Here is a 14681-nt window from a genome sequence, read left to right as displayed (position 1 = left end):
TTATTTATGCTTCATTTTTTTTAATTGCACGACACACGTTTCGCTGTGTACTGTAGGCTTCGTCAGGTGCTTTGCATACAGTACATCATGCAATAAAATAAATGAAGCATAAATAATCTTGGGAAGTTCTCTTTGGCCTGCATTACACCTTGCACACATCCACCTGGATGTGTCATAATTATATATACTATATATATATTTATCCCCCGGGAGCAGTGTGGGTTAGCGCCCCAGCCTGTGTCCTCCGTGAGGAGGGGAGCAGTGTGGGTTAGCGCCCCAGCCTGTGTCCTCTGTGAGGAGGGGAGCAGTGTGGGTTAGCGCCCCAGCCTGTGTCCTCCGTGAGGAGGGGAGCAGTGTGGGTTATCCCCCCAGCCTGCGTCCTCCGTGAGGAGGGGAGCAGTGTGGGTTAGTGCCCCAGCCTGTGTCCTCCATGAGGAGGGGAGCAGTGTGGGTTAGCGCCCCAGCCTGTGTCCTCCATGAGGAGGGGAGCAGTGTGGGTTAGCACCCCAGCCTGTGTCCTCCGTGAGGAGGGGAGCAGTGTGGGTTTTCCCCCCAGCCTGCGTCCTCCGTGAGGAGGGGAGCAGTGTGGGTTATCCCCCCAGCCTGTGTCCTCCGTGAGGAGGGGAGCAGTGTGGGTTATCCCCCCAGCCTGTGTCCTCCATGAGGAGGGGAGCAGTGTGGGTTAGCACCCCAGCCTGTGTCCTCCGTGAGGAGGGGAGCAGTGTGGGTTATCCCCCCCAGCCTGCGTCCTCCGTGAGGAGGGGAGCAGTGTGGGTTATCCCCCCAGCCTGTGTCCTCCATGAGGAGGGGAGCAGTGTGGGTTAGCGCCCCAGCCTGCGTCCTCCGTGAGGAGGGGAGCAGTGTGGGTTAGCGCCCCAGCCTGCGTCCTCCATGAGGAGGGGAGCAGTGTGGGTTAGCACCCCAGCCTGTGTCCTCCATGAGGAGGTGAGCAGTGTGGGTTAGCGCCCCAGCCTGTGTCCTCCATGAGGAGGTGAGCAGTGTGGGTTAGCGCCCCAGCCTGTGTCCTCCATGAGGAGGGGAGCAGTGTGGGTTAGCGCCCCAGCCTGTGTCCTCCGTGAGGAGGGGAGCAGTGTGGGTTAGCGCCCCAGCCTGTGTCCTCCATGAGGAGGTGAGCAGTGTGGGTTAGCGCCCCAGCCTGTGTCCTCCATGAGGAGGTGAGCAGTGTGGGTTAGCGCCCCAGCCTGTGTCCTCCATGAGGAGGTGAACAGTGTGGGTTAGCGCCCCAGCCTGTGTCCTCCATGAGGAGGTGAGCAGTGTGGGTTAGCGCCCCAGCCTGTGTCCTCCATGAGGAGGTGAGCAGTGTGGGTTAGCGCCCCAGCCTGTGTCCTCCATGAGGAGGTGAGCAGTGTGGGTTAGCGCCCCAGCCTGTGTCCTCCATGAGGAGGTGAGCAGTGTAGGTTAGGGCCCCAGCCTGTGTCCTCCATGAGGAGGTGAGCAGTGTGGGTTAGCGCCCCAGCCTGTGTCCTCCATGAGGAGGTGAGCAGTGTAGGTTAGGGCCCCAGCCTGTGTCCTCCATGAGGAGGTGAGCAGTGTGGGTTAGCGCCCCAGCCTGTGTCCTCCATGAGGAGGTGAGCAGTGTGGGTTAGGGCCCCAGCCTGTGTCCTCCATGAGGAGGTGAGCAGTATGGGTTAGCGCCCCAGCCTGTGTCCTCCATGAGGAGGTGAGCAGTGTGGGTTAGCACCCCAGCCTGTGTCCTCCATGAGGAGGGGAGCAGTGTAGGTTAGCACCCCAGCCTGTGTCCTCCGTGAGGAGGGGAGCAGTGTGGGTTAGCGCCCCAGCCTGTGTCCTCCGTGAGGAGGGGAACAGTGTGGGTTAGTGCCCCAGCCTGTGTCCTCCATGAGGAGGTGAGCAGTGTGGGTTAGCACCCCAGCCTGTGTCCTCCGTGAGGAGGTGAGCAGTGTGGGTTAGCACCCCAGCCTGTGTCCTCCGTGAGGAGGGGAGCAGTGTGGGTTAGCGCCCCAGCCTGTGTCCTCCGTGAGGAGGGGAGCAGTGTGGGTTAGCGCCCCAGCCTGTGTCCTCCGTGAGGAGGGGAGCAGTGTGGGTTAGTGCCCCAGCCTGTGTCCTCCATGAGGAGGGGAGCAGTGTGGGTTAGCACCCCAGCCTGTGTCCTGCAGTACCACCGTTGCCCAGCGGTGGAGCCTGCAGAACCATTACGGCTCAAGGATCCACCACTCCTGAATGAAGTGTCTGGTTCTGGGAGTCTGCTGCAACGCACAGGTCCTGGCTGTACTCCTGGTGAGAGCAGGAGTGGACCTGGTGAGACGTAGGAGGGGCCCGGACAGGAGGCAACCCACAGAGCCTAGTCCCTCCACATGCACAGAATTGTTCCTCTCAGTCCCGGCATAGTAGTTCCGGAGTGGTTCCAACAGATTGTGTGGCCCTGATCTTTCCCTAGTGGGTCTGATGGAGGGTAGCTACTGGGACGTAAGTCTGGACTTGATCACCCCGGCTGGGTCACCTGAGTGAGGGGTATGATGTTCACGAGACCCGAAACCCTGATGACCTCAGGATACATCACAAAGGAACATGTCCCAGTTGCATCCATGCGGTGTATTTTCGTTCTATATAATGTATTATGTGTCAACAGCAGACAATGTGTTGTGGTTAAATGGCCTATTGAGAAGATTACAGACTGACTTGAGAGAGTTCAACCAAAGGCCAACCTGCCTCTTTATGGCAATTATAATCAGTGTTATGCTTCAATTGTAGCAGGTGCTTTAGCAGCGCGTGTGTGTGTGTGTGTGTGTGTGTGTGTGTGTGTGGTGTGTGTGTGTGTGTGTGTGTGTGGGTGTGTGTGTGTGTGTGTGTGTGTGTGTGTGTGTGTGTGTGTGTGTGTGTGTGTGTGTGTGTGTGTGTGTGTGTGTGTGTGTGTGTGTGTGTGTGTGTGTGTGTGTGTGTGTGTGTGTGTGTGTGTGTGTGTGTGTGTGTGTGTGGAGGGGGTGTGGGGTCGACTCAAACAGTCGATTATAAGCAGAGGCACTTGAATGGGTGCAATTAAATATTTTCAGACACTTTGTTCAAAGTGTGATTGAGCTGTTTATATCTCCTGGTGTGTCCCAGAGCCCACTTTAAGAAACACTTGCTATAGTTTGACAATCAGGGCGAGGTTGATGTATAACCCATTCTGAACGGGAACCCATTTTGGTGTTTTAAGCATTATGTTATCCTTTTAGCTGTTGAAAAATAGCAGATCTATACAAGCTCATAGCGCGGTCAGCTTGTTCGATCTGCTATTCTTTTTTTTTTATCGTGAAAATGTGGTGCAAATCTTTGAATATATTCTTTCAAACGTACGTTTTTCAACTCAAATCTTTGCTTCTGGGGGGTGGTGGGGGGGGGGGGGAGGGGGGGTCTGTGGAACAACATATTTTCAGATGGGGGTCGACGGGCCAATTACATATAGATTTTGGGGTCCTTGACATGAAATGGTTTAACCCATTTTGCGCGGGAACCCATTTTGGTGTTAGCATCATGTCGTGCTTTAGCTGTCGAAAAATAGCAGATCTACAAGCTCATAGCGCGCCACCGAGTGGCGCGCTACGAGCTTGTAGGTCTGCTATTTTTGAAGAATCGTGAAATGTGACATGAAAGTGTCTGAGAACGACTGACATAGAAAAACAGCTTTTTCAAGAAAACAGTCAGGATTTAGAAGACATTTGTAGAATCGTTCCCAGGTGAAAATGGGTTAAGAACCACTGACATAGAAAAAGGGATTTTGTGAAAACTGTCAGGATTTAGAAGACATTCTTTCATTTTTATTTCGACGTCGGGCCTAAATGGGATATAATGCCACCACAGTGTCCACGGTGATCAGTGGTCCATATAGTTCCACTGTTTATAATTACACATGAAGCCAATCAGAAGTTGATTGCGTGACGACCTCTCTCACGCCCCCCCCCCCCCCCCCCCCCCCCCCCCAGCATGTGTTCTGTCATCAGAAACAGAGTGGCGGCGTCGGTAATGCCGATGGAGGAACTCTCTGGATGTGGGCCAGCTGGTTTATAACGCATTCTGACCTGAGATCAGATTCTAAAAATGTCTTCTATACATCCTGACAGTTTTCCATTCTGACCTGAGATCAGATTCTAAAAATGTCTTCTACATCCTGACAGTTTTCCATTCTGACCTGAGATCAGATTCTAACGCACAGAAGAATGGTGGTTCTTTAACGCATTTTGACCTGAGATCAGATTCTAAAAATGTATTAAATTCTGACAAAATAGCAGACCTACAAGCTCGTAGTGCGCCACTCGGTGGCGCGCTATGAGCTTGTAGATCTGCTATTTTTCAATAGCTAAAGCACGACATGATGATAACACCAAAAGGGGTTCCCACCCAGAATGGTTTAACTGTCTGAGACTGGAGTAATCAATAAGGAACAATCAACTCCAGCTCTCCTGTGTCACGGAGAAAGCATTTAGCAGGTGAAGTCTCTGAAATCACAGAGAAAGCATTTAACAGGTGAAGTCTCTGAAATCACAGAGAAAGCATTTAGCAGGTGAAGTCTCTGAAATCACAGAGAAAGCATTTAGCAGGTGAAGTCTCTGAAATCACAGAGAAAGCATTTAGCAGGTGAAGTCTCTGAAATCACAGAGAAAGCTTTTAGCAGGTGAAGTCTCTGAAATCACAGAGAAAGCTTTTAGCAGGTGAAGTCTCTGAAATCACAGAGAAAGCATTTAGCAGGTGAAGTCTCTGAAATCACAGAGAAAGCTTTTAGCAGGTGAAGTCTCTGAAATCACAGAGAAAGCTTTTAGCAGGTGAAGTCTCTGAAATCACAGAGAAAGCTTTTAGCAGGTGAAGTCTCTGAAATCACAGAGAAAGCATTTAGCAGGTGAAGTCTCTGAAATCACAGAGACAGCATTTAGCAGGTGAAGTCTCTGAAATCAGCGTCTCTGTCGCTGTGAACGGCGTCGAGAAGCGGACAAGCAAGCAAAATAAGTCAAGGCAGACATTATTTTCCTGGTACTATAGTTGAAATCAAGTTTTAATGGTCAAAAAGCAGGTGTACAAGAATGGCCTTTTTCTTTATCCGTGGCTCAGCGAACATTTAAGCAATATCACACGAGAGGGTGTGGTTTAACGAGAGGGTGTGGTTTAACGAGAGGGTGTGGTTTAACGAGAGGGTGTGGTTTAACGAGAGGGTGTGGTTTAACGAGAGGGTGTGGTTTAACGAGAGGGTGTGGTTTAACGTGATTATTGCCACGACAGTGATGCGGTCAGGAACGAGACGTAGTCGAGTTCCGCAAGCATTTAGTCATCAAAAATCTTATAATATTTAGTCGACTAAAACTAGACTAAACGCTAAAAGATTCCATGTGACTAAAATGTGACTGAAACTAAATGAAAACTATTCAAGAGACTATTATATGACTAAAACTAAAATCAAAATGTGCTGCCAAAAACAACACTAGAGGATAGTGAAACTTTTATTGACAGCCGTAGCCAGTAGATGACAAACAACAATTAAAAAACATACAAAACAGTTACAAATAAATACATTGGTTCATAAGGCTCTAAAGACTCTCTCTTAAAAAAATAAGAAAATCTATAAGAGGCACTCGTACCAATGTTTCCACATCAGGGAGCGGTATCTAACAGTGCTAAACCTGGGATTAGTCAACACCTTAATCACATTATTAAGTGACCCATCAAGTCTGCTTTTAAAGCTGAACATGAGGTTTCTCAAGAGAGCCTGGAAGGTGGTTAGACCAGAGTCACAGAAGAGCTGACTAGCACTGCCACCCCTAACCCTAACCCCTAACCCCTAGGCTTCTTCAGGAGAATCCTGAGAGCATCGTTATAAGCCACCTTTAGCTTGCGCAGACTCTCTTTGTTATAGTTCACCCATAAGGGGGCGCTGTATACAGCGGGGTGCAGTACGCTCTAAATAGGTTCACCTTGACCTCAACTGAACAGTAGTGAAATTTCCTGGCTAACATATTAGCTTGGACATAGAGCATTCTACGCTGTCTATACATGTCAGCATCATCTTCCATCTTATCTGTAATGATGTGCCCCAAATATTTACAGCTGCTACAAACAGAGAGGGTTTGATCCGACAAGTAGAACACAGGGAAATGCTGTTTCTGGTCCCCCTTGGTCCTGCAAATGACTACCACACTCTTTTTGGCATTGAATTTGATGTCATACGTGACCCCATACTGAGAGCAAATGTTCAGTAGCTGCTGGAACCCAGCACTACACGGGGAAACAATGGCCAAATCATCGGCATACATAAAATGGTTGATCAAAGTGTTACCTATCATGCAGCCAGTCCTACACCCTCCCAGCAGCCTTGACAGGTCATCCATATACAGATTGAAGAGGAGACCTAAAGGGACTCGGGGTTTACGTGACGTAGACTAGATGTACTGTAGCACTATCTGAGAAGACATGCTGAGAAAAAGAGACAAGAGATCCATAGTTTAGATACTAATGCTCACCCAGTTAACGTCTGATGTGGTTTACCGGCCGAGTGGCTTTGGAGAAGGATGGATGGAGGCAGAACTGCTGACGCAAACTGGAAACATTGAGAGAAAATATAAAGTAAAGGTGTTCAAGGAGACAGTGCTGACGTACAGTAAACCTGGAAACATTGAGAGAAAATATAAAGTAAAGGTTTTCAAGGAGACAGCGAGGCTGTCTGGTTGCTTTGAGCTCTTTTGGTAGAGTAGAGTATTGAAGATGAAGAAGGTGTTCAATACAGTGTTGAAGATGAAGAAGAGCCATAAATGCTTTTGAGTAAGCCGGGAAATAGTATCGGGTGTTTATTTTCTACCCGGACCTGTACCGGTAATAGCATTCCATTACTTATCCCATTCTGGGTTTGTGTTTTAAGCATTATGTTATACTTTAGCTATGGAAAAAAATGCAGATCTACAAGCTCATAGCGAGTGCCGTGCTACGAGCTTGTAGGTCTGCTATTTTTGAAAAATAGTGAAAATGTAGTTGCATAGCTTTGAATATATATTCTTTCAGAGCGAACGTTTAACTCAAATCTTTGCTTCTTTGGGAAACGACATATTTTCAGATGGGGGTCGGCGGCCAATTTCATATATTTTCGGGGGTCCTTGACATGAAAATGTTTGAGAATCACTGACATAGAAACAGATTTTTTTCAGAAAACTGTCAGGATTTGTAGAATCTTCCTCGGGTCTAAATGGGTTAATGCTCAACTCCGTAGAATCTCAAACTCATCTTTTAACCCATTCTGAACGGGAACCCATTTTGGTGTTAGCATCATGTTATGCTTTAGCTATTGAAAAATAGCAGATCTACAAGCTCATAGCGCGCCACTCGGTGGCTTGTAGGTCTGCTATTTTTTTTTTAATCGAAGAACGACTGACATTTTTAGAATCTGATCTCAGGTCAGAATGGGTTCATCAGACCAGTGTGTGTCCAGTGGAAACCTCGTATGAATCTGATCTCAGGTCAGAAAGTGTTAACATGTTTAGCCGTGCCTTTTTGTGACATCCATCACATATCAGGTTTTCTATGCCGGCAACCTTTGGAATATATTACATATATTATACTGTATGCTGTAATTGAGATCACGGGTAAAGAAAATCAAGCAGACATTAAGGAGATTTTACTTCAACACGGGTTTATTAAATCTGACCTTCAGAAAGTATTTTAACCCATTTTGGTGTTAGCATTATGCTATGCTTTATAGCTATTGAAAAACAGCAGATCTACAAGCTCATAGTGCGCCACCGAGTGGCGCGCTACGAGCTTGTATAGGTCTGCTATTTTTTAGAAAAATCAAAGAACGACTGACATAGAAACATAGCTTTTTCAGAAAACTGTCAGGATTTAGAAGACATTTATATAATCGTTCCCAGGTCAAAATGGGTTAAAGACGAGCTGAAATGGTATATTTTGAGATTATTTAATGTTCATATTGTGACATGTATGGTGAAAGAGGAGCTGCACATGTCTCGGCCAATAACAGTGATGCCGTGGATGGTAATTCAGGGCTGGAGCCAGGCTATGGGATCTAGTATACATAGATCAGGGGTGGTGCAACTTTGACCATGGAGAGGGCGACTGTGTGGCTCAGGAGGTATAGAGCAGGTCGTCCAATGATCCATGGGTCGGCGGTTCAAATCCCGGCTCCTCCTCCTGTCTACATGTCGAAGTGTCCTTGGGCAAAGACACTGAACCCCCAAATTGCTCCCGATGTGCTGGTTGGTATACCTTGCATGGCTTCTGCCGCAATCGGTGTATGAATGGCTGAATGTAATGCACAATATATGTATAGCGCCTTGGATAAAGGCGCCATTTTACCATTTACCAGGGGGCCACATTGTATATTACTGTCATAGCAGAAATAGCTGATCTATACAAGGTCAAACACGTGTCGCAGTGCGACACGTTTTGAGCTTGTATAGTCGAGGTCCTGGACAATATAAGTTTTATTTATCGTAGATGCGTAGAGTAGACTATATTGGCCAGTAAGGCAATGCACCTTGTAGCCAGAGTACTTAGTGCATTGTCTGTTATTTTAGCCCATTCTGGGTGCAGGGAACCCCTTTTGGTGTTAGCATTATGTTATACTTTAGCTATTGAAAAAATAGCAGATCTACAAGCTCATAGCGTGCGCTACGAGCTTGTAGGTCTATTTTAGAAAAATTGAACAACGAATGACATAGAAACAGAGCTTTTTTCAGAAAACTGTCATTTTCAAACAGACATTTTTTAGAATCTGATCTCAGGTCAGAATGGGTTAATACTTGGAGGCCGGTGGTGACGGAGGTTATGTTATTATGGAGTCATTTTGGGGACATTTGCATTAAGTCATGCCCCCCAAAAAGAACATTAGTGTAGGTATAGGGTACAGTCGTGTTCCGTTCGTCTCTACCAGGCTGATACCTATAGAGGTACCCCATCAATCTCTCCATGTGTGGCCACAGCGTGCGTCGCAGCATCTATAGAACGCCGTCATGGGCTCGTCCGCTGAGCGGGTCTGGATGAGCATGAAGAAGGCTCGGCGGTGGTCGCACCGCGGGCACGTCTCCGGGGTGGAGTCCACGTTCGCCCAGGCCGCGGCGCCGCCCAGGACGTCCTCCGTCTCCTTCAGGGCGAGGTACTTCCGGTTGCTGACCTTTAGATGGATAGATAGATAGATTTTATTTCGGTCCTTAAAAGGAAATAAATTAGTAGATATAGACGTACATACATTAACCCATTTTGACCTGAGATCAGATTAAAAAAAATGTCTTCTACATCCTGACAGTTTTCTGAAAAAGCTATGTTTCTATGTCAGTCGTTCTTCGATTTAAAAAAAAATAGCAGATCTACAAGCTCGTAGCGCGCCACCGAGTGGCGCGCTACGAGCTTGTAGATCTGCTATTTTTCAATGGCTAAAGCATAGCATAATGCTAACACCAAAAGGGGTTCCGCCCAAAATGGGTTAATATCCACTAGTAACTAGTGGTATTATCCGAAAAGGTGAAGGCAGAAGCTGAGGCTTATTTGAACATAACTCAGATTACACTAAGCAGAGTATAATAATGTCAGACAATAGATTATACATAAAATAAAATAAAAACTATAAGGTTCCCTGGCCATTGATTCTGAGAAATCTAAGCCGGGGGGCTTAGATTTGGCCTATATTATTATGAAAAAGAAGAAAACAGACAAAAACAATTTTTAAATAAGATCCATGTTCCTGTGTACCTTTCGGGTGACGTGGTGGACGTACGGACAGGTGTTGCACTCGAACCGGAGGCACTTCTCTCCGTGCGCCACGGTCAGGATATAAGCGCAGGTGGGGCAGAAGAGAAGCATTTTAAAATACCCTACGAATGTACGTATGTACACACCACTAATAACAGAATCAGAATTCACATAATGTGGTGGTTATTCTACAGCTTCCACATTTAAACTGAGCTGTCAATACTGCATGCATGACATGACATCATGGTGGTGACATCAGGAATCCCCATATATGGCACATCACACAGAGAGACGGATACAGAGATCTCCATATATGGGGCATAAAAATGTTTGTGGACATTAACCCATTTTGGGGCGGGACCCCCTTTTGGTGTTAGCATTACGTTGTGCTTTAGCTATTGAAAAATAGCAGATCTACAAGCTCGTAGCGCGCCACCGAGTGGCGCACTACGAGCTTGTAGGTCTGCTATTTTTGAAAAATCAAACAACGACTGACATAGAAACATAGCTTTTTCAGAAAACTGTCAGGATGTAGAAGACCTTTTTAGAATCTGATCTCGGGTCAAAATGGGTTAAAATGGCCTTCTCGGGAACTATGCAAGATGGAAATAATGCACCCCTTGTACCAGTTGTACCCGTTGTCAACATACCCGGTGTACCCATACCCGTCTGTCTGTCTGTCTGTCTGTCTGTGTCCCCTTTCATGCCCGTATATAGAGATCTCTGTGTCTGTGTCTGTTTTCATGTATCCCTTGTACAGTATGCCTTCCTTGCCCCCATAATATGGAGATTTCCCTGATGTCATCAGAATATGCCCATATATGGGTTATGGACAACCACCTACCTGACCGACGTCATGCTGGCCAGCACGCTGCCTTATTAAGGGTCCTCTGCGTCACCGTCATTAACCCATTCTGACCTGAGATCAGATTCTTTTTTTTTTCTTTTAATATTTTTATTGGTTTTTGAATTTTTTTTCACATACAGTTACAAACCATTACAAAGGACATACTTTGCCTAACTGACATAACATATAAACAGAGAAAACAATCAATAAAACAACAACATTAGGACAGGGGGGGGGGGGGGTTCCTCCATTTCCTCTACACCATCATTCACACCATACCATAGGAAGCAGAACCAAATGAAAAACAAGCAAAAAGAAAAACAATCCAAGATAACCCGAATATTGCACCTGTCTCAAGCCCATTCACATACAGTTTTTTTTTTTTTTTTTTTTCTCTTTTTTTTATCCTAGATCTGTCCAAACAATGGGGCATTGGGCTTTTAGAAGGATCCGAGATATTTCAGTAGGGAAATAGTCTAATAGTGGGGCCCACACCTCCTGAAAGGAAGCGTCGTTGCCTCTATGCATTGCACAGAGTCTTTCATGGGGTAGCACACCAAAGATCTCTCTATACCACATTTGTACCGTTGGTGGCTTATCCTTAATCCAGTTTATCAGAATGCATTTCCTGGCTGAAAGTAGAAGTTCATCAAATAGTTTAAATTGTAGGGGTGTCAAATTAATTTCTTTTGACGGGAGTCCCAGTAAGAAAGCTCCCGGATCCTTCTTTATTCTCATCTTAAAAATGTCGCTTAACTCACGTGCCACTTGGCCCCAGAACCTGGATATGCACTTACATTCCCAAAAGTAGTGATAGTAGTTACCCAGATCTGTTTGACATTTAGAACATAAAGGAGATATTGAACGGTCCATTTTGTTTAGCAATTCTATGAAGAATTTTATATTGTGTTTCTCTTAGTCTGTTACAGGTATAAACCTTTTTAACTGAGTCAATGGCCTCTTGCCAGTCATCTTCAATATATTCATTGTTAAGATCTCTCTCCCATTTACGGAGGGATGGTAACTCTTGGGAGTCCAATGAGTACAACAGTGAGTAAAACTATGAAATAAAATGTGATACCTTGCTACAGTTGCATAAGAAATTCTCTGTTTTACTGTAAAGGGAGACCAGTGGTGTTGGCAGCTGTAGTGAGTTAATGAAGTGTCGTATTTGCAAGAAACCAAAAAAATGTTCTCTTGGAAGGTTAAACTGTGTCTGCAATTGCTGAAAAGACATCAGAACACCATCTCTAAACAGATCCCCCAGTACACGGAGCCCTAGTGAGTGCCAGGTCGTAAAGATGGCCGAGCTGCACCCCGGTCTGAATTCATGGTTACAAGAGATTGGTACTAGCAAAGACCTTTGGTCTTCTCTCCCTTCGTAGTTGGTAATCTGTCGCCACACTCTAATAGAGTTATAGATAATTGGGTTGTCTCGTATCTCCCTATGAATCGTATCTTTATTACCGGTTACCAGTGCCCATAGTGAGTTTGGTGAGCAGCCCCACGAGTCCACACAGTTCTTATTGTGTAGATAGGCTTGTAGCCATTCCCAGATGTAACGAGCGTGACACGCCCAGTTATAGAATAGTATATTTGGCATGGCAAGGCCCGCTTTACTGGTTGGTCGCTGCAAGATGTTAAATCTTTGCCTGGGTCTCTTTCCATGCCAAATTAATTTAGAAAAAGCCTTCTCCAAATCCTTGACCTCTTTTTTGGATACCCATAAGGGAAGCATTTGTAAGGGGTATAGAAGGCGGGGTAAAATGTTCATTTTTATTAAACTCGCCCGTCCCATGAAAGAAAGTGGGAGGTCATGCCACCGTTCCAGATCTCTCTTAACCGCTGTAGTGACTGGGGCCTAGCCTGACCCAGAGCGAGACATTTCTCGTCTAGAGGGGCGGGTCGCGCCTCAGAAATGCGCGCACCCTGATTGGATCTCATCGATCTGTCCGTCACCCCCGGCCCCTCCTCTCCCCCCTAGTGCAGCGCTACGTCACATCATTTAGAGCGACGCCCACCCGGAAGGGTTGACTCCCACTTTTAGACTTGTTCAGCCCACGGCTTTTTCCAGGCTTTCATCTTTCGCGCAGACGAAATGAAAGCCTGGCTATCGAGGCTAACTGGGGCCAGATTCAGACGTGACAGATCTTTTAAGTTGGGAGAGACTTTAATGCCAAGATATGTGAATCCTGACGTAGTCCATTTGAAGGGAAAGTTATCTGGGATGTCTGATTTGGTCAGAGTTCCTAGTGGCATAGCCTCTGATTTACTTTGGTTAATTTTGTAGCCTGAGATAGCGCCAAAGTCTTTAACAATTGAGAGGACAGTGGGCACTGACCTCTTCGGGGAGGAAAGAAACAGTATAATGTCATCGGCATATAAAGCTATTTTGTGGGAGGTGCCCCCGGTCGTAAGTGAGACCCCCTCAATATCATGATGACACCGGATAGCCTCCGCAAGCGGTTCGAGTGCGACGGCAAACAATAATGGGCTTAGGGGGTCCCCCTGCCTTGTGCCTCTTGCCAAGGGGAAAGGCTCAGAGCAGGTGCCATTGGTGAGGACACAGGCCACGGGAGAGTGGTAGATGGTTTGAATCCACTTAAGGAAATTCCCTCCAAGTCCATATCTCTCCATGACGTCGAACAAATACGGCCATTCTACTCTATCAAAAGCTTTCTGCGCATCGAGTGACACTGCTAGCGCTTTGTATTTCAGCTGATTAGAGTACTGTATAACATTCAATAACCGCCTCACGTTCGTAATAGAGTGTCGGCCTTGTACAAAACCTGACTGGTCTGGGTTTATTATCAGAGGCAGCAGTCTCTCTATCCTCCTTGATAATAATTTGGAGAGTATTTTACTGTCCACCGCTATTAAGCTAATGGGCCTATAGGAGCCACATATGTCGGCTGGTTTATCTTTTTTGAGGATGAGAGATATATTAGCCAAGTTCAGGGTTTGGGGAAGACTGCCTCTTTGTAGTGAGTCTGCATACATCTCTCTCAAAGGACCGACTATAACCTTACTCATTTTTTTATAGAATTCTGGGCCGTAGCCGTCCGGGCCTGGGGCCTTACCCCCTTTAAGGGTTTTTATCGTTTTGAGTATTTCTTCCTCTGTTATGTCTTTACAGAGAGTCTCTCTGTGTTCTTCAGACAGTGTCGGAAATGTTATTTTATCCAGAAAATCTTTCCTCTGCTGGTCAGAGGTTCCACACTCCGAAGTGTATAACTTTTGGTAAAAGAATTTCATAATTTTATTTATATCCTTAGAGGTGTGATGGCTAACTTCATTGTCATCTTTGAGGGAGGATATTGTGTTAGAATTCTGTTTACCTTTAGCCAGTCGGGCCAAGAGTCGACCGGGTTTGTTTCCCGATTCATAGAACTGGTGCTTTGCAGCATAAATGGTGGACTCAGCTTGTTTTGTCAGAAGTTGGTCTAGAGCTGAACGGGCGGCATCTAATTGTTTTGCCAAATTATTAGACCTGGAACGTTTACATTCAGATTCCAATTTTAAGATTAAATTTTCAAGTTCCAGTTGATTTTTGAAGGCCTCTTTCCGTTGAGCCGAGTTGTACGAAATAATACAGCCCCGGAGATAAGCTTTTGCTGCCTCCCACAATGTGGAGGGGCTCATCCCGGGAGTTTTGTTTACAGAGAAGAAGAACTTCCATTTATTAGTAATATATTCCAAAAACGGGGGGCTGCTCATCAAAGAAGGATTCAAACGCCATTGTCTACTGGCAGGGTCCCTATAGGGCGGGTGGACAGTCAGGCTAACTGGACAGTGATCTGAGAGCGTCTGTGTGCCTATTATACACTCCTTAGTCCTATCCAATATCATTCTAGACGTCAGGAAAAAATCGATTCTCGAATACACCTGGTGGGGTCGAGAAAAAAAAGTGAAGTCTCTTGTTCTTGGGTTGAGTAGTCTCCAAACATCAAATAGCTCCAAATCATTACATAGTTCTCCAAGTCTGACACATTTACGAGACGGGGTAGGTCGTGGGGTTGACTGGTCAACATTTGGGTTAGGAGTGGAGTTAAAATCTCCCCCAATGATGGTATAATTAATTGAGAATGCGGATATTGCAGACAGTAATTTTGAGAAAAAAGAGGCCTCGAATACA

At 46.1% G+C, this 14681-nt stretch overlaps 1 protein-coding gene across 1 annotated transcript; it reads right to left on the bottom strand.

Annotated features, from left to right (window-relative positions):
• Nucleotides 1-8908: 8908 nt before the first annotated feature.
• Nucleotides 8909-9810, bottom strand: LOC310857402 (DNA-directed RNA polymerase III subunit RPC10-like; the record flags this gene model as incomplete). Its single annotated transcript, XM_083763056.1, has 2 exons — nt 8909-9124; nt 9700-9810. 2 exons carry the CDS (start codon nt 9808-9810, stop codon nt 8909-8911), a joined length of 327 nt encoding a protein of 108 aa, XP_083619182.1.
• Between the last annotated feature and the right edge of the window lie 4871 nt (nt 9811-14681).

The sequence above is a fragment of the Protomyctophum parallelum genome (genome assembly GCF_964188405.1).
Source record: "Protomyctophum parallelum genome assembly, chromosome: 4".
Classification (NCBI taxonomy): Eukaryota; Metazoa; Chordata; class Actinopteri; order Myctophiformes; family Myctophidae; genus Protomyctophum; species Protomyctophum parallelum.
Note: the sequence above shows the minus strand (reverse complement) of the source record. Positions and strands in the feature narration are given on the sequence as shown.